The 23,301-nt window shown below is 35.9% G+C and overlaps 1 protein-coding gene across 2 annotated transcripts; it reads left to right on the plus strand.

Annotated features, from left to right (window-relative positions):
* The first annotated feature begins 577 nt into the window (after positions 1-577).
* Positions 578-22,992, plus strand: Pep (Protein on ecdysone puffs). Of its 2 annotated transcripts, none has more exons than XM_088274490.1 (9): positions 578-698; positions 2,891-3,222; positions 6,241-6,392; positions 9,128-9,368; positions 11,426-11,726; positions 14,724-15,187; positions 15,887-16,031; positions 17,783-17,943; positions 20,531-22,992. In XM_088274490.1, the coding sequence occupies exons 2-9, from the start codon at positions 2,899-2,901 to the stop codon at positions 20,651-20,653; spliced, it is 1,911 nt and encodes a 636-aa protein (XP_088130616.1). In that variant the 5' UTR covers positions 578-698; positions 2,891-2,898; the 3' UTR covers positions 20,654-22,992. The 2 variants fall into 2 exon arrangements, with proteins under 2 accessions (XP_088130616.1, XP_088130625.1); XM_088274499.1 differs by having other exon boundaries at positions 578-642.
* Positions 22,993-23,301: the final 309 nt, after the last annotated feature.

The raw sequence follows: 23,301 nt of genomic DNA on the forward strand, positions 1-23,301 counted from the left end.
CTTGTTGAGCGTTTAAAATTGATTCCAGTCTGGCGTTCTCATTATTTTTTTAGATCAGAATATATATTAAAACAAAAATCGTACCAGATCAACCGATTGACGGGTAGCATTATAAAATTCTTGGGTCAAAAATACACGTACTTTACTAATTTTGGTCTGAAATGAAAGATCAGAATTAAAGAACACGTCCAAAAATTTACACCCTTTGAAGTGACACCCCTCGGATTGGGAAAGTCATGTAATCTGGCCCAGAGTTATCTTGTTATGGACGGTCTGAATGTTAATAAATTTTTTGAAGCTGTGTATTTTAATAGAACGATAAGTTTATCATTCTCTTCTATTTGACAATACATTTTTTTAGTGTTATCCGCAAAGCGACGAGACCATATTTTTTTACGATTTTTTGTGCTTGTTATTTATACTTTAAATAAACATCTAAGTAATTTTGAAATTTGTTTTGTATTTTATTGTTGTGAAAGAGAAAAAAAGCTTTACGGTAAGCGTAAGCACCATAAGCACCCTTGGATAGTTTTGGTCTGTAGTCTCTAGCAGTGGCAGCTTCTGGTATATTGTCTTTGATAGTAGCCATTTTATTTTCGGAGTTGACGCCGGTTTTTGGGTACTTCTTGGCTCGCAGACCGTGTTAGTGCGATAATTTCTCAAATTTTGCCGATTTCTCTTTCAACGCATATTTACATGTAAGAATTTTCAACTGATCTATTTATTTCCACTGATTTTCTGACAAAAAATAAGATTACCGTATTATTTATTATGTACTCTGCTGACGTGCTGAATTGAAGTCACTGACTTGCTAGTTTATTTTAATGAGATATACATTTTGTGACGCTCAATGTTATGATTATGTATTAAAAATGGACTTCGTTCTTTATGATTTTGTTAGTTTTATTTATTGTATAACAGGAAATACATATTTTTCTCTTTCACATTGTAGGGTTACTGAGTCACATTTTCGTTGCAATGGCGGACAGACGCTGAAGTCATGTTATCAGCATATTTAATTTAGTTATATATTTTTAAATTTATTTTCTACACGATCCATTTTCCTCTTAATATAAAAGCTCCCCATTTAATACATTTAAATTTATTTAATATTCGAAATGTCTAGACAAGGTTCAAGGTGAAGACCCCTTGACATTGTCATCGAGTGCGTTGCACTTTTCGCTCGATACCGATGCGTTGTTTCCATGCGTTCAAAATGGAAACTACAGGCTCAAATTTTATATGCTAGTTTATAAGGAATTATTAAGATGTGTATGTTTTTTCAGCGCCGACTAATATTCATAACTTGATTTCGATTAATGATCCCTCCATTTTTCCGAATAATCAAAAAATTGTGTTGTTAACGCTGAGTCTCGTTTTGATATCCGTAATCGACTTAAAATAGAAATTGGCAGATATACTGAAATTATTGAAAATGATTTTTGATTAGGATAGTTGTTTTTTTTTTAAGCTTTTTTTAGTTTTTATTTTTTAAGGAAGATTTATTAGGAAATATATTTTACAAGGAACATTTTCCTTGCCTATCATGTAGAAGGATTTATACCATATTCAGTTTATATGTCTTAAAAATGATAGTGAATGTAGTAAATAATAAATAAAAAATACAATACATATCTTATATCAAGCCTCCGTAGCGTAATGGTAAGCACGCTCAGCTAACATACTGGAGGTCCCGGGTTCATTCCAAGAGGGGGTCAAGTAAATATAAGTGATTTTTTCACTCTTAATATTTATTCAATATTCCCTTCGAAGGACTTGATGCGGAGGGCTGATCAATTTTGCGTTTATATTTATTTCATTAGGATTTGAAGAAGAAGTATGTGGTATTTTTTGTTGTTTTTGTTTTTTTTTTTTTTTTAAATAAAAAGAGAAATATTGATACTGTGAGCCTAAGCGGCTCATTATTAGAAATAGGTATCAAATTGTGGTAGAGTGGGTTCGAATACAGAGACTCGAGAGTCCGCGACACTAACCACGGGACCACAACCCGACACGGTATAGGAATTGAGCAGTATTTACTTATGTTTTCTTACACATTTTTATTTTGTTTTCATTTTTATTTACAGTTTTACTCAGTAAATACCACTATTTCTTAAAATCTACCGTGACACGTGTTTCAATGCATTCCGCATCATTTTCAAACACCATATGTGAAGATAATTCTACAGATGGGTCCTTGGGACATTGAAGGTTGAAGAGAGGGTAGAAGCTGTTTCTTATTTTTATTTATTTATTTGATTTAAATATTTTATTTCTTATCAGTGGAAACAAAGACAATAGGGGGGAGGCTTTAGTCTAAAAATAAAAAATAAATAAAAATAAAAAACAACTCCAACCCCCTCTTCAACCTTTGTCCCAAGGACACAACTCTTAAATTTAGACTTAGCTTCATATACAGTGTTTAAAAATGACGGAATGCATCGAAACATGTTTCACAGTAGATTTTAAGAAATAATGGTATTTACCTAGTAAAACTGAATTAAAAATGAATAGATTTTACCACAAAGTGACTGCCGCTTAGAGTGCCAGAAATGAAGACTCTAAGAAGCAAACAGGCAAGAGTCTTTGAGATAGAATAAGAAACGCCAGGATCAGGGAAATATGCGAGATCGAAGATGTCGTCAGGTGGGGAAGGCAAAGAAGGAGACAATGGTATGCGCATGTGAGGAGAATGGAACCATCCAGACTCCCGCACATCGCACTGTACGGCCAACCCCATGGTAGACAACTCCCGGGCAGACTACCAAAGAGATGGGTTGATAGCTGGGCATCGACGTCGCAGGAAGCTAATCCCTCTTAAAACAGGCCACAAGGCCTATAATAAGAAGAAGAAGACTACCAAATCAATTAATAAATCTTTTGTTTTCAGTTTAAATCATGGCCAACCGGAATCGTCTGTCGGGCGGGTTTCAGAACCGCCGCAGCAACTTCGGGGACTTCGGGCGCTTCCAGCACGACGGCTACGGCGGCGGCGCGCCCCCGCGCGGCCCGGGCCAGTTCGGGGGCGTCAACCCCTGGCAGGGTGCCGCGCCCACCGGCCAGGCCTCCACCGAGACCACCATCGCGCTGGCCAGCAACCTGATCAGCAACCTGCTGCAGTCGCGCGGCGCCGTGCCGTCGCTGCTCGACATCAACGTGCGCCGGGACTTCGGCGGCTTCAACCAGGGCGGGTTCCAGCCCGACCGGCGCGGGCCCAACCGGGTGAGTCGGTCGCGCCCACATCTCGCCGTCCACGGCCCGCCGTAGGGAGATCAAACGATTCCGGAAAGTCAAAGTCCGTTGACACCCTTTTATCTCGGTGTATTTTCACGATCGAAATGTGATCCCTCAGACAATTGCGAGTGTTTTTGCCTAGGATTTTCACTCATGAATTACATGAAATTATAGTGACTTTAAACATAAAGAGTAAATCCACTCACAAGTAGACATAGGCTATGAAACTTATAAAGTTGAAGCCTGAGTAGGGACATGATAAGCGGTGTTGCATAAGCCGTAGCTAGATTTCAGAGTCACTTGGACGTTAGGTAATTAAAAAAAAAAAGATCCCTCAGACTTATGTCCGGCAAAACGATTTATGATAGATGTCTTCTTCTTCTACCCCTTATCAACACCCAATGGTGCATCGGTGTCTCAACTTGATATGAAACATCTATCTTATATGAAAGAAGATGGAAGCCTGCTGGCTTAAGCGATCACATTATGCACATTCACTGTTCTGCCCATTATTGAACATCCATATTGCATTATTTTTTTAAACCTGTATATATCTTCTTCTAACCCTTATCCGCCCTCAATGGTGCATTGGGCAATGCATCGTATTGATGCTGTGTTATCTTTATCGTAACACAAAGGCAGTGAGCAGTCCAGGGTAATGTTAAATAAATAAGTAAAAATGACTAACCACAAAGTAAATGCTTTAAATATTAATAATATTGAGAATAATATAAATATTTGAGTGTAAAATCGCAAATATTTCTTTTCACCCACCCTGGGAATTGAACCCGATCATTTTAATTTTTTAACTTTGATTTGTTTAGTTGTTTTTTTTGGGTAATAATATTATTAGTTTCCATATAAAATTAGTTTTTTTGTTGTATTTATTACAATTTTATAGTTGAAACAACATTTGTATTAAAAAAAAACCTCAAGCACTTGGGACCGTCTTGTTTTTTGTGTTTAAATTTTTCACTACTGGACATATAAGGAGGCAATCAATGGTGAAACTATAGGGGGAATTTTCACCGAGAAAATGACACGACGTTTCCGGAATTATTTGATCTGAAACACTAATTATGTAACTAACAATTTAATTCCAGGTGGAAGGATTTGCTTTTTAATAACTTTTGTTTTTAAGTAATTAAATATTCAATAATAATAGTATATTTTTTTAACATTGTTAATATCATCCAAAATCACCAGTAAATGCAATTTTAATATTTATCAATATCTCTCCCAAACATGAGCATTCAATTTGAATGAACGTTTTCAAATTTGCCAAGTGCCTAATATGTGACTGTCCAGTTTTAATAGACTTTCTTCTTTGTACACATGGCCTCAGATTGTGATCATTCCAGACATGGCGATCTCCCCAGGTTATTAGCCTTCTCTTCTCTGATTGGTGCTGCCCGCATGGTAGACGGGAAGCTGCCCGACATCTCTAGTCCAGTCACTGCACCTCACGGGCGCCAACTGTTGTTGCCGGGAGTATCGCCAGTTATGATTTGCCTTTTACGGCTATTCGATCTTCATCTGGCAATATACTCACGAGTCATTTTAGGCATATGGGGGAAAGTCTATCAATCTAATTATTAAGCTGAATGCAGTAATTATTACTTTTATACTTTCGAAGCTATTTCTATTAAAAAATATACATGGAAATGCTCATTAGGAAAGCTTATGTGCAGTCAATTTTTATTTGAATCGGTTTATGCAAGTAGTAAGTTACCTTTTGAACGGGACACTGTTCACATTCACAGTGTCATTCACTTTCCACCCGTTTATTTGGAATTAATATTTCCCCATGGACAAGGAATATTTTAATATAGTCTATTTTTAATATTTCGTATTATAAAATATTCCATGTTCATATTTTTTATGTTCTTTATTGCTTTTAATCTTACGCACAGTCTGTATGCAATGATGGTTTCGAAAATGTGAAATTTACGCTTCTATAACAAAAATCATTGACAATTTAAAAGATCACCATACATTTACATATTAAATATCAAAATCAAGCACTGATTTTTAGAATCTACTAAATTGTATTTTGTTATTGAAAACACATAATAAAATTTGTCAATTGACAATTGTTTCGCCTTGTTATGGCATTTTCAAATTGTTGTCATAACAAGGCCAAGAAAATGCCATTATAAGGCGAAACAATTGTCAATTTTTTTATTATTATTTGTTTTTAATTATAAAATATGATTTAGTAGACATAAAAATCAGTGTTTGATTTTAATATTTAATATATCTCTCACTCCTTTCAAGAACGCCATAAATCAAAAAACTTGATTTTTCAGGAGACCGTTTTTAAAGTTTAAAAATATAATACAATGTATTAAAAAAAAATATCAAGCCACCTATTGAACTTTTTATTGTGCAACAGATCTTTTTAGGTAAAACCTGAAGGTTCTTTCTCCATTTGAAAAATACTTAAACAATATATTTCAAAAAAATAATTAAACAATACCTTTTCTTCAAAATGCAAATGCGACGCTTTCTGCCCTGCAGCGGGTAAATATTAAGTTGAAAATATGCCGCTTTTGCATTTACCAGGCATTCCGAAACCATGCACAACTGAAAATTTACAAATTTTTAACGTTCTTGAAAGGAGTGAGCGATATGAATTAAAATGGAGTTCTTGAAATTGAACGCCAGATCTATAAATTATTATACATATTTGCATACAGACTGTAAATATATGTGAAAACAATCTGAAAGTCAGGTGAGAACAGTTCTGTTAGTTTTTGTTTTGTTTGCAGCAGTTTACGTTTGAAACAGTCTGTTAGACGTTAGGTTCCCATTGCGGAAGTTGGCGGTATTGTACTCTCCCAATGTCCCCCTTCGTAAAGTATATAAACACTAGTGTATGTAATCCCACTGTATCGCTTCCCGAGCCGAGTGAACATTTCCTTCTCGCATTTCCGCGGGTGTCGGAGTGGCGATGTTTCCTTCTCGGGCGAGGCCGGCCCCTCATGTCATGTGTGATCCCCGCAGATGCGCGGCTTGGGGCAAGGCCCCGGTATGAACCGACGCCCGGTGCCGATGCGTCACCCTCTTTCCGGCTCCCCCCGCCGCAAATTCCAGGATAACAAGCCCAAGCCGGCCAACAAGCAGGTCCTTAAGGAGGAGCAAACTGACTCCCAGAGGTAAGCTTCAATCAAGTAACTCCGCTCTCCGGAAATTCCTCGTCGCCTTCATTCCCGCCGAGTTCTGTTTCACATCACCACGCTGTGTACTGTCCGAACTCGTCCGAATGACAGCTTTTCCGACATCTCGTATCGTGCAAACCCGACTGCCAAGTACTGCACTGTCGACCGCAGCATTACCAACTTTACAATCGATGCCGCAAACTATTTCTCCAGCACGGTTATCCGCTGTGCATTTCTGCCAAATTAAATTTAATTTCAAATGGATAAATTAATGATTTTTATGCGATTACAATTCTCATTTTATTTTTCCACTAATAAAGTGTAATTTCATAAAATAAAATATTGAGAACTGTTGGGAAATGATTTTTCACCCATTCACAGTCTACCTGATGTTTTTTGTTTCTACGAGGTAAAATAGTCGCTTGAAATCAGTACTAAGCAAAAAACAACTTAGTGTTGCACTTTGTACAACAGTACAATACATTTAATAAAAAAATGTTTTCAATAATTAACATCTCCAAATTTCGTAAAAATTCTCGCATGAAATTTTTTCAACACATTCGGATACTTATTTTTTTTCGGTTCTGCAGCATTTATTTTTGTTTAATTATCTGACATTTTGGAGATTTTGAAAATCAATATTTCAATACTACATTTGTCACAGACCTGTGACCTTTCTTTTTATTCATTAATTCCCAGAGAAAATATTATTTTCGATATTTTGTCATTCGTGAACTAATAAAACAAATATTGATTTTGTAATAAAAATAAGATGATGTGTCACTGACTCTTGACTTTTTAATAATAAAAATTCATAATTCTTTTGTTGGTACGCACTGACATATTCTCCAACTAAATTAATTTTTTTTTTCAAATTATGTATGAATAGTTAGAATCTAAGTAAATCAATTAAAATCAAAAGGTAAAAAAAAAACACTTCAATCTCAAAACTGAAAAGCGAAAAGTTTACCAGGAGACAATATTTTTTTTAAAGTCATTTGGTTTTATTTAAATGGAGTAATTGTATTAAAAATAACTAAGAGATGCTGTACAATTTGAAATGATTATTTTGAATTCTTTTGAATACGTTTTTACAATCTTAAAGTCATCGCCAGGAGAAAAGCTAATTGATGTAATCACAAATTTCAAAAAATGTTAATTTCTGTCATTTCACCATTTAATACCATCATCTTTTAATACATTTCATCGGTTCTTCAATACTGTTATATGATATGCTGATAATGCTGGATTTTACCATTTGTTAAACATTAGGCACTTTCCACTCAAGACCCACTTTTTATGATTGGGGTAATTACTGTATTTCTCATAATTCCCCTGCTATATTAGTCAAAACTACAATTGTGATGATGCAGAGATTGATACTTACACATTGTTTGCGGGAAACGCTTTCTTAACCTTTCCGGAAGTACAAAATTGATGTCCGACTTTCTCTGGGGAGTAGGTTCTTTTTACATGAAATATATATTTTTTTCATTTAATCAATCTATTATGAAAATAGAAATTATGTTAGAACATTTAAAAAAAAACGCCTATTCAAAATATTTTTCAATTATGTCAAAATTACACACAAATATCCACAGATAACATTGCTATACAAGTTACATCATATTAACTCGACAGACGGACTTCGACGTTCATCAACGTCCACACTCCTTTAAGGAAAATTCGCACTGACGTTCATTTACGTCCATACTCTCGTACTGGTTAAAAGCGTCTTTTACATACTGTTGGCAGAGAGCGGGAGACGCTTATAAGCATTCTATTTGCTTAATTTTGGTAGCCTGAAGAGACTCCAAAAAACATTTTACAGATCGGAATTGGGTTTGCGGTTACTTGTGCTTAGGTTACTTGTGATACATATACGATTCGAATAAGTATAATAATTAGGGTCGGGGTTGATGAAAAAAACCATCCGCCAACAATGTGTTAAAATACCTGCATACTTGCAAGCACGACATTGTCATTTCAATATAAATGATAGTTCATCAAAATCCCTATATGTCAATTAATGCTTTTCTGCTGATAATAGTTTGAAGTCATTTGATACTCCCACTGAATTTATATATAAGTAGTATTAATTAGGTTTGATGTTGATTAAAAAACCGACCTACTACAATGTGTTCAAATACCTGCAAATAAAATTAAATAAATAAAATAAACAAATAAAGTAAATAAATATAATTAAAATGTAACTTCGTTATAAAATCACTATAAATATAATGTCTACCGGTTTCGAAGCTAACCGGTAGACACAATAAGTAAGTTAAAATAAAATATTTATAGTGATTTTAAAACAAAGTTACATTTTAATTATAAAATGGAAAATCACAAAGTTACTGCTCCAAATATGAATTATATAAAATAAATAACACTTGCAAGTAAAACATAGCCATTTTGATATAAATTATAGTTCATCAAAAAGTCCATGTCAATTAGCTTTTCTGCTGATTGGTTGAAAGTCATTTGATGTGCATGGAATATATTTGTTAATTTGCGATCGATTTCCGCGGTTAGCGCTCCGGCGGAGGGCGACGGCGAGCCCAAATTATATAAAATAAATAAAATACTTGCATGTAAAACATTGCCATTTCGATATAAATTATAGTTTATCAAAAACTCAATGTCAATTAGCTTTTCTGCTGATAATGGTTGAAATTCATTTGATGTGCACGGAATATATTTGTTAATTTGCGATCAATTTCCGCGGTTAGCGCTCCGGCGGAGGGCGACGGCGAGCCCAAGGAGGGCGGCGAGGAGACGGAGGCTGCCGCTGACGAGGAGGGTGGCAACGCGACCAAGAAGGAGGCCGCGACGGCCTACGACGGCATCCGCCCCGCCTTCCTGGTCTGCCACATCTGCGAGAAGAAGATGTGGGACGGCCGCTCCTTTGAGAACCACATCAAGGGCCGCGCGCACTTCGCTATGATGGAGAAGATCCGCGAGAGCTATAAGGTATGGCAATGCCCCTAATCAATGCAAGTGGTGTGATTAGACTGCTACTTTTTTTTTTTCCTTTGGGGGTTAAGGGATCTTGCATCCCTTATGTCACTGCGACCATATTAGGTCTATTGTGACTTCCCTCTGTATTACAGCTCACTGCCAAGACCTACATGAGTCATGTAACTCACAACCTGTCTTGGTGGCAGGAGCTTCACCTTCTCGGAGTCCAGTAGAGGTCCTCCAGGGATGTGACTTCGTTTGTGAGCGAGTGCGTCACAATTGTAAAGAATGTGGATTGGCGTTTTGCTATCCTCCATACAAAATCTGCATACTGGGAAGTCATGAAGTGAGATTTTTGTCATGTGTTTCCTCAGTCCGCAGTGTAGACTGCTACTTAGCGATATCGCTATTACCGATATCACCATGTCAAGATACTAGGATACCCTACCTGTTACCAGATACTAGTCTGCTAACCATGCTCCTCGTATCTCGTACTTTGCGCCGCGGTACGCTAAATTATTTTGCATACCGTTTCAAAATGCTTACATTTCAAATGTTTCTTTAAATTAGAAACGCTTGTTTTGAAGGATAGTTTTTGTTTGCATTGCATTATGTTCACTGCTAATTTGTTTGCTTCAGAAAGCACATAAAAATATCTCCAAACTTAATACACGCTTCATTTTGAGGTTTTGACAGAGCGGTAAATAAACGGTAATGTATAAAACAATATCTGTTTACTAAGGATTATCTGTCCGCCTCCGTAGTGTAATGGTCAGCACGCTTGGTTACCGTTCTGGAGATCCCGGGTTCGATTCCCAGGGGGGTCAAATAAATGTAAGTGATTTTTTCACTCTAATATTTATTTACCTGGTAACCTGGACTGGTACCTGAAGCGGAGAGCTGATCACCTTTCCTTCATGTGAACGATCAAGATAACACTGTGTTTATATAATACACTGCCCTATGCACCATTGGGGTGCGGATAAGGGTTTGATGATGATGATGATGATGTTTACTAAACGATATCGGAATATCTGTGATACTTTGTATCTCTGCGTACTTCCGAACCCAGCGAGTCCTGAGCCGAGTGATATTTAACACGCCATGACTGACATTGACAATTTTAGTTGTCTCTTTTCATCATTCGTATCTAATAATCCAATAGACTAAGAAAGAGATAGCTTTATAATATACAATGCAAAACGACTGACCGGGAAGTCATTGATAAGCTAAAATTATTTTGATGTTTTATGAGTGACAATGTTATCGCTGGTTATATTGGTTTGAAACAGTGTGAGATTTAACTAAGGGCTAGTATATTGTACGTATTACAGCTCCATACAAGTATCATGATATAATGATTTCTTGACGTATTATAGTATTTGTACCTATGACTGATATACTATTAACTATGCGGACCAAAAATTTTTTTTTTTGTTTTTCTACTGATTCTACATTTAATTGTTCCTGATGGGACACGAGTTTACACTTAAGAGTAACTGCGCTATACGCATTGACTCTATTTAGAAAATTTAAGTTACGTTTACTGTCACTGTATTCAAGTAAAATCAAAGCAAATACTTTTGTAGGGAAAGTGGCAAAAGACCCTACGCGAAGACTATTCGGGCCAACAAATTATTCACGTTTGTATTTTTTGTATTTTTAACCTATTCCTATATAAATTGACCATTCTACATTGGATTTGAAATTAACAATGTAAAAACATGGCACGATCAGGTATGCCAAATACTTGAAAGTGGTCAGGTTAGGAGTTGTAACAATCGGCGGGTATGTATGAGGAGATGCATGAACGTGGAAGAGGCGAAGAATGTTTGCAAAGACAGAGTGGTGTGGCGTTCTATTCTCTCTGCCTACCCCTGCGGGAGGCGTGGTGATGGTTAGTAAGTTAGTTAGTTTGTTAGTAAAAGTTTAATGGTTAGTGTGTTTAGCTACCGCACTGGAGGTCCCGGATTTAGTTTAAGCGTAGTAAATACATATTACCGGGAAGGAAAGAGTAAGAATGATACTTGTTTGATATCAAGTTGAGACACCTTTAATGGAATGTGCAGATGACGGCGGACGCCATGCGTCAGGAGCAGCGCATTTCGGAGCTGCGCAAGGACCGGCGCGGGTTCCAGGCGCAGCGCAAGGTGTTCTGCGCCATGTGCGACCTGTACGTGGCGGCCGAGGGCGCGCATCGGCGCTCGGCCGGCCACCAGAAGCTCAAGCGCTACCTGCACCCCGCCTGCAACACCTGCCGCCAGGAGATGCCCACGCGCATCGAGTTCGAGGAGCACCGCCTCACGCCCCAGCACATGCGCGTGCTGCAGGAGCGCCACAAGGACGCCGACACCGAGGTCCACCCCGAAGGTACCCACCCCCAGCTCACCTTGTCTATACTCTCCGCGAGGTCCTACCTACCCCCAGCTCGCCATACTTACTGTCTATACTGTCCGCGAAGTCCGCCCTGAAGGTACTTACCCCCAACCCACCTACTCTCCGCGATGTTAGACTTAAAACGCGGGAAAATGCCTAAAACATTCCCGACAACTCGCCCTTTAAAGTGTTTCAATGCATTTCGGATGAGTGTTTTTTTTACGCCTGTGATTTACCTCAATTTCATACTATTTCTGTGAGCCTAAGCAGCTCATTATTAGAAATAGGTATCAAATTGTGGTAGAGTGGATTCGAACCGAGAAATTCTGACTCAAGACCCGACACGTATTTGATAATTATGTACATATAGTTAAGACCTCAACAAAGAGAATGGTACACAATATTCAAATAAAAACATGTAATTTCTTCTTTTCTGATTTTGAAATGAGGCCGGCGCAGAAGGTAAAAATACCCTTCCCGTCCTTAAGCATCAATCGACCCAACGCACAGTGCGTTATTTTGGCAATCTAGGGGTACTTTATTATTACGCTTAAAATATACCGGTTTTAGTAGGTTTTTGGATACTATCACTTATAAAATACATGATTGAGTGAACATTTTGTATTTATCTTATGGTATTTCTAGAAAGATATGATAAAATGGGTATTAAAACAACTTTCATGCTTTATGAAAAGAGGTCACAGTTAAATGTGTTTGTATTACACTTAAATGTTTTGGCAGATATTAATATTATTTAAATATTTGTTGTAGATGCATATATGCATAAAACGTCATCACCAATGTTTGTAAAAGAAAGGTATATATTCGTATATGAGGCCAGGAATTATTTGAAAATGGAGAATATTCAAGTTATGTTTTATTCAGAATCACTATTATTTAAATATTCTTCTGATTCATTAAACTCATATTTTAAGTTCTGTTTGAATAGATAAACATGATCACATGGCATCGGATACTTTACCGTCTATCATACAAAATTCATCGTAAGCTTCACGTGCATTTTTATTTCATTCACAAGTATTTTTGTTGGAGAAAGTGTCGTAATTTCATCCAAATTTTTTTCTTTCATCAACTTCTGTAGTCATTGTGTTCACCGTTTCTTTAATAAAAACCAATTAAATGGGGTGCCAATATCTAGTCGACAATGGTGCACGATTTTGCCAAATATATTTTTTGTTGTGTTTAACAGTTCCACTATAAGTATACATATTTGTATTGACATCATAGTAATACTAAACAATTTTTTGTCTGTATGATGGTCTTCTGAAAATTTTGTCGGTACCTATTTTGTCGGCACCATGACAGACCTACTTTAAAATTTTATTTTAACTAATGTTTTTCGAGTAACAAAGAGTTTCAAGCACTTCTTCTTGAACCTTGGATAATCGCGCCCCAGTATGATCGTTAAGTGACTAAAGCGGAATTTCAGCTGAAATTTCGTTGATGGTGATTGCTGGAGAATTTCACAGATTCTTTCGCTTAGTAAGGTGGATATTGTTTCCTATTTATATCTATCATTTGTTGCCTTATGATATCATACTGATGGGTTTTTAGATTATTTTATAGGTAGTGCTTAATCCGCAGATAATTCGGCTTATTTTTTATTGAAATATTTTTTTATTGTTAGGAAGGCAGAAGATAACTCTCTGATGAAGGCGGCAGAATCTCTTTTTCCAGTTTTTCTCAGTTTGATTACTGTGGCCAAGGACAACTCTTGTTGGGTTGTTAATTTAACATGATTTTGCATTTTTCGTTTTTTGACCTTCGATGCACACGATTCAAAAACCTTTCAAGGCCTACAAGGCTTACAAATTGAGCTACTTTTCAAAGTACTTGATAGAACTTGAGTAAAAATATTAGAAAACATAAGATTTCCTTGAATAATCTATAAAGAATTTGAACTCAAGAATTGTTTTCGAGATCTACCCGATTTATTCCACTTTTGCCCATTTTTTTGACAAACACTTCTGATTTTTGTTTTAAAACTAGTCAAAATCTTAAATAACACTGAAAACATACTAAATTGCTCCAAAATATATGCAATTATGGCTTCAACTCTCACGCGTTTCGAATCTACGACCCATATGTCAAAAATAGCCTGACGAGAAATTTACGTAGTCATTCTGAAATTGAGAAAAAAATGTATGGGTATGGCAAGTAAAGCAAAAAGTTATTATATATGCTAATAAGAATATAAGTTAAGCTTTTATAAAAATACTGTCATAGTACGGTATTTTAGGGTATGGCATACTAAAAGCCTAGTTATAATTGGAATAAACCAATTATAATTTATATTTACGAGCTATAAGTTCAACAAGACTTTGCAGGCTAATGAAATAATATTTACTCAAATAAAAACACGTACAGTATACCTTGATAAATTAATACTATAAAAATATAAACAAATATTACACATACATAACACAAATTTATAATATGATGACTCAAGCGACTGATGCACATTCGTTTAAAACCGCTCACCCCCAACGGCGCGCTGAAGCTCGGGTTTCCGATACGATTATGTATTTTTCGGAATGACTTAATTTAAAAATAATGAAACAGTTTTGTAAAATGGTTTGTTTTCTATTGGAATAAAATATTTTTTTCAAAATATAAGCCATCGAAAAAAATAATAAAGTTCCGCTAGATTGCCAATATAACGCACCGTGCAACGGGTAGAAATACCTTTCCTGCTCGAACTGTGTTACACACTATCTGCGGGAAGGGTAATTTTACCGTTTCACTCGACTGGTGGTGTTCGGCAGGATGGGTAATTTTACCTTTTCACTCGACTCATTGTAAATTGCGTGTAAGTTATTTTTACGCGTGACTTTTTCGGCATCTTTTGAGCTCATATCAATGTATACAGTATGGCTAAATGTTATCACTTCTTTTCAGAGATGTTTATCTCTATTATGAGTGCGAATCTGCCCGCAGATAGTGTGTTAACAATCCAAAATGTATTTTCAGTGATGCAGATGTCCACTCTGAACGAAGAGCTGGCCCTGGTGCGCGCATACCGCAACCGGACCAAGAGGAACCACCAGACGGCGGGCCTCAAGACCGAAGAGGAGGGTGCGGAGGGGGCCGACGGCGAGGGCAAGACCGAAGGCGGCGAGGTGATCGACATCAAGACCGAGGGAGCTGACGTCAAGCCGGAGGGGGAGGAGATGCCGGTGCTGGACGGGCCCGTGGTGATCCTGGACTACCAGGAGGGCGACGACCTGACGGAGATGACGCGGGACAACCTGCCCCGGTACCAGCCGGAGCGGCAGCTGGGCGCCAGCTATATAACCGACTTCACGTGCAAGCAGTGCACGCTGTGCAGGAAGCTGTTTGACTCGGAGGAGACAGCCGAGGTGCACACGCGCACCTACAAGCACTTCAAGGCCTTCATGGGGGTGCTGCATGCCAAGGGGAATTTCAAGTCTAAGGTCAGTTTTAGTTTAATTAATTTTTTTTAAATTTTATTTCTATACATTTATTTAAATCACAATTTGTAAATATTTAGAACTTTTTTTTTTTTTTTTGCAGAGACCCACCAAGCCACCTTGTGGGTCTAGTCGGTGGAGTTTTTTTTTAATATGTTTTTTTATTGTTTTTAACGATTTTAACCTAATATAGACACAAAAAAGAGAAAAAAATTAAGATTAAAAACATTTTACAATTTTCATAAAATTAACTCTCGATCATTTACCCATTCCTTTATTTTGCCTTTGTTCCATATTTTATTTTGACCTCTAACATCCGTCGGCAACAAATTAAAAATGTTCGGAACGAAATATTGCAGTGTTTGACTCCCATATTTACTGTTTATTCTTGGGACTATCAAACCTTTGTTGTGTGTAAATCGTGTATCATGGTTGTGTACTAAAGGATTTCGATATTTTTATCTACTTTGTTGTTCAACGATGATACGCATCCACATTATTCCACGTACCGGCAGTAATTTTAAATGTTTATATATCAAGATTGGATTGTCCCTTTGATTATATATATGACTGGGCACAATTTTTTTGATTATAGAATATTGCAGATTTTGAACCATTTTAAAATTTGTTTTCGTCGAATGTCCCCAAGACTTAATTCCATATCTTGATAGTAATATTTATATTGTTGCGTTATTTGTTTAGGACTCGTTGAAACGTGGGGCGCTCAAGGAAGAAGAGGAAGAGGAACAGGAACAGGAAGTGGGCAACTGGAAGAGGCGCAAGGTCAACTCCGCCGGTGAAGGAGAAGACGATGGAGCCGACTACCAGAATGGGGATGCTGGCGGAAGTAATTGCTCGCTTTATTTATATTCTTAACTTTTCCCCTCCTGTGTTAAAATAAAACGCGCGTTCTGGTATTGGGTAGTCACTACACCAGGGGTTCCCGATCTTTTTCAGCCCGCAGCGCACTTCCAAGTTTAGTATTTTGTCACGGCGCCCTACTTTAGTAAGCTATTTGGAATAGATAATGTGACTGTATACAATTGTATATATATTATAGTCAAAAGAAATAGGTACCTACAATAATAGAAGTTGGGTAGAAAGATGCTAGCTTTCAAAATAGAAATTGTTGCTTTATAGGTACCCGTGAATATTTGTGGTTTCGGATAATGATAAGATGATCGACTTACGGCGTCCCTCTTGACTTTCTACGGCGCACCAGGGCGCCGCGGCGCACACTTTGGGAACCCCTGCACTACACAATAAAAAATTAGCGATTTTAAATTGGAAAAATGCGGACATTGATAGCTAATCCCCCTAATTAATTATAATTGAAGTCAAAAATTATAATAATTTATATTTATTTGCTGAAAACATAAAAAAAAACAATCTGACAACTCTCACGAAACAAGCATATGTCCGTCCGTGCTCTTGTCGCGAGCTAAAGAGCAACTGACCGCTAGCTAGAGAACATTGAGCTTTGAGGTCCTTACACAGTGCATGTATGCAAGAGTGAGATGCGACTATAGTGTCGGGTTCCCGCACTTATATGTATAATACCTCAGATGTACCCGATAAATTCTGATTATTATTAATATTATTTTTTAAATCAATGCGTAAATATGTTATGGAGGAATACCTAAAATCTTAGCCTTGTATTTATTATATTTATAGAGATATTATGGTTATTTGAAGCAATGTCTACTAGGCACACAACACCGGGAAGGGAAGGTTAATTAAATGTTTGAGAATGTTTTTTTTTTGTAATATTGAATAAAAAATAAATGGTGTTTGAAAATGATGCGGAATGCATCGAAACACGTGTCACAGTAGATTTTAAGAAATAGTGGTATTTACTAAGCAAAACGTTAATTAAAAAATAAATGTTTATCATTGTTTGTATAACCCAAAAAAACTTTTTTTAAAAAATCATTAAAAATCTTATTATAATTTAATTTTAAAGTGGACCGGTTTTGAAGCCCGCGACAAATTAATAATAAATAATTTTAATAACTTTCGAGGAAGAAGCCGTCTGTTTCAACTAAAACGACTAAAAGAAACCAGTCTAACAAATGAAAGAGTTTCTGCTTAATAAAAAGCTTGCCTCGTCCCATCATAGATGTCTCTCGTGAAGTCTATTGAGTTCAAGAGCTATGTATCGAGAAACATAGGTCTTGAATCATTGTATCTAAAAGTTCCAAGAATTTGAATAGTGTGGTCGCCAATCATGCGTAGAATTGGTGAATGTTACACATGTGTAAAGTTATGACCTAAACCAGCCTATGACGGTTGTAAGCCGCGTAAACGCCCAGACTTCCATATTCTTCTTCATCTATGTCAAAAAATAATAAAAGAAACCAGTCGACTATATAATTAAGTTATTATAAGATATACAGTGATCTTATTTTTAAGTTATAAAATGGAAAGTCATAAATTTAGTGCTTGATAAATATTAATTATATCATTATTCAAATTTGAAATTTTTTAATCCAAAATAATATTTTTTCTTTTTAGTTATAATGTTATCAGTCAAAATAACCGCTAAACGGTTTTACTGTTAATGATGTTTGTGTATTCAACTGTCCACTTTTTAAACAGATGACTCTCACGTGAACGACAATGAGATGAACGGCCAAGAAGAAGATGAACTTCTCAAGGGCACTTCGGATGAGGTGTGCGTCGTGAACGACAATCCGCCTGAGATTGTAGATAGTGTCGTGATAGACGACCCACCTCCCGTGGAACAGATGCAGGAGGAGGTTTGTTATTCCCTTGATATCATCTTAGATTGCCGCACACATCATTCATGTATTTAATTCGCTCACTTCTTTCAAGAACGTCATAAATCGAAAATTGTCAATTTTCATTTGTGCATGTTTTCGGAATGCCCAGAAAATGTACTATATCCCATCAAAACAGGCATATTTTTAACTTAATATTTACCCGCTACAGGGCAGAAAGTGTTGTTTTTGCATTTTGAAGAAAAGGTATTGTTTAATTACTTTTTTAACATACTTAATATTTTTCAAATGGAGAAAAAACCTTCAGGTTTTACCTAAAAAGATCTGTTGCACAGTAAAAAGTTCAATAAGTGGCTAGTAATTTATTTTCAATACATTGTATTATATTTTTAAACTTTAAAAAACTCTGAAAAATCAAGTTTTTTGATTTATGACGTTCTTGAAAGGAGTAAGCGAATTATGCACTTTTCGCAATGTTGTAGCTCATCATTTTAAAACATACCGCCATTTATAAGTAGAATGAATCCTGGTTTATTTAAAAAAAAAAGTATTTGAATGTGTAGTAAAAAAACTGTGTTTTTCATCAAAAATTCCTTTATCAAGTATTTTAGAAAGGATTTTGTTTAACGGTTTCATCTTGAATTTTAATTTCTTGCCAAGAAAGAACACTTTGCATTCCTCGCCATAAAACATCATTCTTGGGCCCTCAATATTAAGGGTCCCATCATTTGAAGGTTTAAGGAACGCCATCCATTTGATCCATTTATAATCGACTAATCCCATCACATCAGTAGTTTAGATTGATTTTGGATAATTTATCCCGGGGAATTGGTTCAAAGTGCATAGACCACGCCTGTAGAACATGGATCCTACAATTTTCAGATTGCGGATAGAATGCAACGAATGCATTGCTAGGTGCAACAGAGCGCTTGAAGGGGGGAATGTTCACGAGACAAACGGGAATTTGCAAGCGGCCATAACAAAACGTAAATTATTCCAATTATACTATCATGCGGCACCCGGTCAACTAAGTAAACCAGGATTTATTTTGCGAAATATATGGCTTGTTTTACAACATTTTGAGTGTGTCCGAATACTTGTTCACAAATCTGTGTTTTTTTTTAATTACCTAACCTCCAAGTGACTCTGAAATCTAGCTACAGCTTATGCAACACCATTTATCATGTCCCTACTCAGGCAACTTTATAAGTTTCATAGCCTATGCCTACTTGTGAGTGGATTTACTTTTTATGTTTAAAGTTACTATAATTTCATGTAATTCATGAGTGAAAATTCTAGGCAAAAACACTCGCTGGATTTTCTCCGCTTAAGAGTTTTGTACATTTTTTGAAATCTCAACATAGATGTAGAAGAATATCTCTCTATCCCTTATCCGTACCTAATGGTGCATAGGGCACCGCATCGTATTGACACAGTGTTATCTTGATCTTACTTACATGAAGGCAAGGTGATCACTCCTGCGCTTCAGGTACCAGTCCAGTGTAATATTAAATAAATATTAGAGTTTAAAATCACTAATATTTATTTATTTTCACCATGCCCCCCTGGGAATCGAACCCGGGACCTCCAGCACGGTAGCTAAACGTATTAACCAATACACCATGGAGGCGGACAGAAGAATATGGGCTCCGAAAATTGAGTAGTTGTGGTTGTCAATCATGGGTAGAATTGGAATGTTTCACATGTGTAAATTTGCTTTACAGCGTTCGTGCTTAAACCAGCCTATGATGGTCATAAACCCTGTAAATACCCAGACTTCCATATTCTTCATCTATGTTGAGATATAAAAAGTGGCTTGTTTTATATGATAATTAAAGTATTTCAGTTGTTGAATGCCTACAGGTTTTCATAAACTTTTGGTCACACTTGATGTGCTAATGTAATCTTTTTTATAATTAAACACTTGTATAATACCATTTAATGGGTTTTATTTCATTACACAAGCCTAGTTTCCAACAGATGTTTTCATCTACAGGTGAAAATGTGTGTTAGTTTTCTAAACTAGTCTTGTGTAATGAAATAAAACTCATTAAGTGGTATTATACAAGTGTTTAATTATTTGAAAAAAAATCAACATGTCCGCAGGTGTAGGCAGAGAGAATAGAACGCCGCACCACTCTGTCTTTGCAAACATTCTTCGCCTCTTCCACGTTCATGCATCTCCTCATACATACCCGCCGATTGTTACGACTCCTAACCAGACCACTTTCAAGTATTTGGCATACCTGATCGTGCCATGGTTTTCTCGGTCTTCCTCTGCTCCTTTTTCCAATTACATTCGATCATAAATTTGTTTTACCGTTCTTTCCTCACTCATTCGTTCTACATGTCCAAACAATATCTCATTGGATTAAACAATATCTCATTGGATATTGATCAGTTCCATGTGTCTGAAGGAGTTTTCTGAAGCGGGATTCTTCTACACCTCTAGCAATAGTTCTTGCGCATATTTTATTTTGTTTTTTTAATATATATAATTTAAATTTTTTATAGTTTGAAATGTATATATTAATTGCCATGTTTTTCTCGGTCTTCCTCTGAACAGTAAGTAATCTAATATAATATGTTTTATTTTATTTATCAGCCTCCGACGGTGGAACCAGAAGTAGTCCAGACCACCCCGAAGGCCTCGCCTGTCCAGAACAGGGGCGGAGCTAGGGGCCGCGGGCGCGGCAGGGGCCGCGGCTCGGCCCGCAACAGGATCTAACCCTGACGAAGCCACCATCTCTCGGCACAGATAGAAAACCCTAATATGTAATAATTTACCTTAAATAGATCATCACTGGGAAGCTTTTTATAAATAGTTTTTTTAGATCAAATATCCACAGTGTGCGGAATCCAATCCAGTTTTATAGTCAGGCAATCTGACAATCAGTGGCCCGTAGTGACATTTAGGCTAAATAATCATTTATAGTTTTGATCGAGCTGGCGTTTTTGTATCGAATGCACAGTTTCGTGTGACGCTGATGACTTCTTGCGATCCAAATTTTATCAACCATATACTGAATACGTACCATTTTTCTTCAAAATCTGATAAATTTTTTATTGAATTATCATTAAACGGATCAAATTAGTCTTTTTAAAGTAAAATGAAAATTAACACCTCTTTGTGTTAAGTTTTGCTTAAATTGCTTTCCAGTGCCTTTTTTAAAATTTCTTTTTTTGATATCCAATTCAGCACTTTATGATCATCTCATAATGAAAAAAAAGTTCATTGAGCCATATATTTATCTTTGGTGAGTAGTACAAATTTGCATTTGTGGGTCTATGAATAAATCAGGGTTGTGCAATTTTAAAATGCGAACGGTGCATCAAAAATAGTTTTGGTGACCTTGAAAAATATATATATTTTCGCTTAAAAATATATCCAAAATAGCTCTTTTGTCAAATTTGAATTAAAAAAGGTTTTAGGGGATTACAAACAAAGCTAAATGATAAGTAAAACAAATAAACGAGATTAAATGATTTTGCAATAAATGGTATGATTGTTTTATTGGAGCATATGACTTCAGAGATGATTTAAAAGCTTATTTGCCCCTGGAATAGTCAATATGACTGTTAATGTTTTTGTGAACACTGCCCATTGATGTGATAAATCGATTATCATAAAGGTGATTTTTCATTGATGGAAAATGATAAAGTTTTGAATTTAAGCAAATTGACATGGTAGATTATTCTTTATTGTATACTTTTCGGATTTTAAACAAATTATTAATTTTGGGGTGTGATAATATTACGAGATCAATCATGTGATTGGATAATTTTGAATGTTTCTATTCCTGGATTACGTTTCAATAAAAGAGTCAATTACGGAAACAGACTGACATCCTTTATTGACTGTGTCTGGGATTTATTATTTTTGCATACAGTTGAACATGAAAAAAAACCATAACTCATATTTCATTGTGTGTTCTTAGGACATTTTTGAATGGTCAGACAGCTGTCTTTAACCACATCTGATACTTTGTAAGGTTGATGGCATTCATTTGCACCAAAAATGTTACGATGATAATTTTTTTACGGTCCAATTTGACATTCGTAAAGAATATTTGGATTTGTGCCATGTTCACTGTTATTATAATTTTATCATATAAGAGAGTATACTTTTGATTGTGTGCCGATATGTACCACAAATATACTGTTGCATATTTTTTAAATGAGTTAAATCACAGCATAAATACCTTGCACATTACGCAGTATGTTTTATAGATCTTAGCACTGAAGTAAATATAATGAATTTCTAACTAATAGTGTGGAAATTACCATTTACTGTCAATATTACACGTTAACGAGTTTTCTATCTTTACTATCTTAAAATCAGATCGTAATTTGTCTAGCAACAATTGTTTACTGAATCTAATTACCAAATAGTGATCTGTAAAATGTGTAGTCTTAAGTTTATAAACATAAGAACAGTACACTGTTTTTAAAAGTTCTTTGCTATTAAAGGAAAATATGACGACTAAATTAAAGAAAACATACTTAAAGGACTAAAGACCTCCGTTTTAATTATTGGTTAAGGTTTTAATATAAATTAGCATTTAAAATAGATGAACCTTGGTGGTACACACACAATGGTGCATTGGGAATTGCATCCAATTGATGCTATAACTTGGTCATGAAGGCAAAGTCCTGCAGTTTTGGTGATTCACAGGGTGTATTAAATCAATATCGAGAATGAAAACACCTTGTTTATTTTGACACCCCGGGAATTAAACCCGAAACCTCATGGCTAAAATGAAATTATTAATTTAAAAAAAAAAAATTGTGAAATTATCACATTTTCATTTATTTTCTATTAAGTAGCTCAAACGATTTTGCCTTAGCATTAAATGATGCCTTTGGAGTATCCAAAGCTACTTTTTATTGAAGTTACAAGTAATCTTGTTTCCTTCTTGAATTTAGTATTTCTAGCAGTTCGAATAAAAATTCTTTATTTGTAATATAAATATCCTGAGAGCTTACAATTATATATTTGTAATATCAATAACAATATGTATGTTTCTTTTATAAAAGGTATTTCAATAAACGTATCTTGCACACTTATTTGAATTTTATTTCCATGAGCAGACCATTTTTCCCCCTTTTGTGTCTTAATTTAACAATATTGTCTTGACATTTGATGATCTTGTAAAAAGTCATACCCGCCAAGTAGCATCTAGTTAGCGTAAGGGCGTTTGTCCACTACACGAAATTACACAGAATTTTACCATCCGGCACGTCAGTTAACGTTTTAAAACGACGATTGACTTGTGCTTTTGTCCATCTCTTTTCGGATTGGTGCGTGAACACGTTGCGCGTAAATTCGATCACGCTAAACTGTCGTAGTCGCTTTCATTTTTCAAAACCGGACTG

Source organism: Brachycentrus maculatus, unplaced genomic scaffold (assembly GCF_059751285.1).
Source record: "Brachycentrus maculatus isolate JH-2025_06_01 unplaced genomic scaffold, ASM5975128v1 h1tg000034l, whole genome shotgun sequence".
NCBI classification, from domain to species: domain Eukaryota; kingdom Metazoa; phylum Arthropoda; class Insecta; order Trichoptera; family Brachycentridae; genus Brachycentrus; species Brachycentrus maculatus.

Bases quoted from the DNA above. Each gene is read 5' to 3' on its own strand.
- Pep (XM_088274490.1), top strand. From the start codon at position 2,899: ATGGCCAACCGGAATCGTCTGTCGGGCGGGTTTCAGAACCGCCGCAGC. The intron at 15,188-15,886 runs GTCAGTTTTAGT...TTATTTGTTTAG, and splicing joins AGGGGAATTTCAAGTCTAAG to GACTCGTTGAAACGTGGGGC. The intron at 17,944-20,530 runs GTTTGTTATTCC...TTTATTTATCAG, and splicing joins TGGAACAGATGCAGGAGGAG to CCTCCGACGGTGGAACCAGA.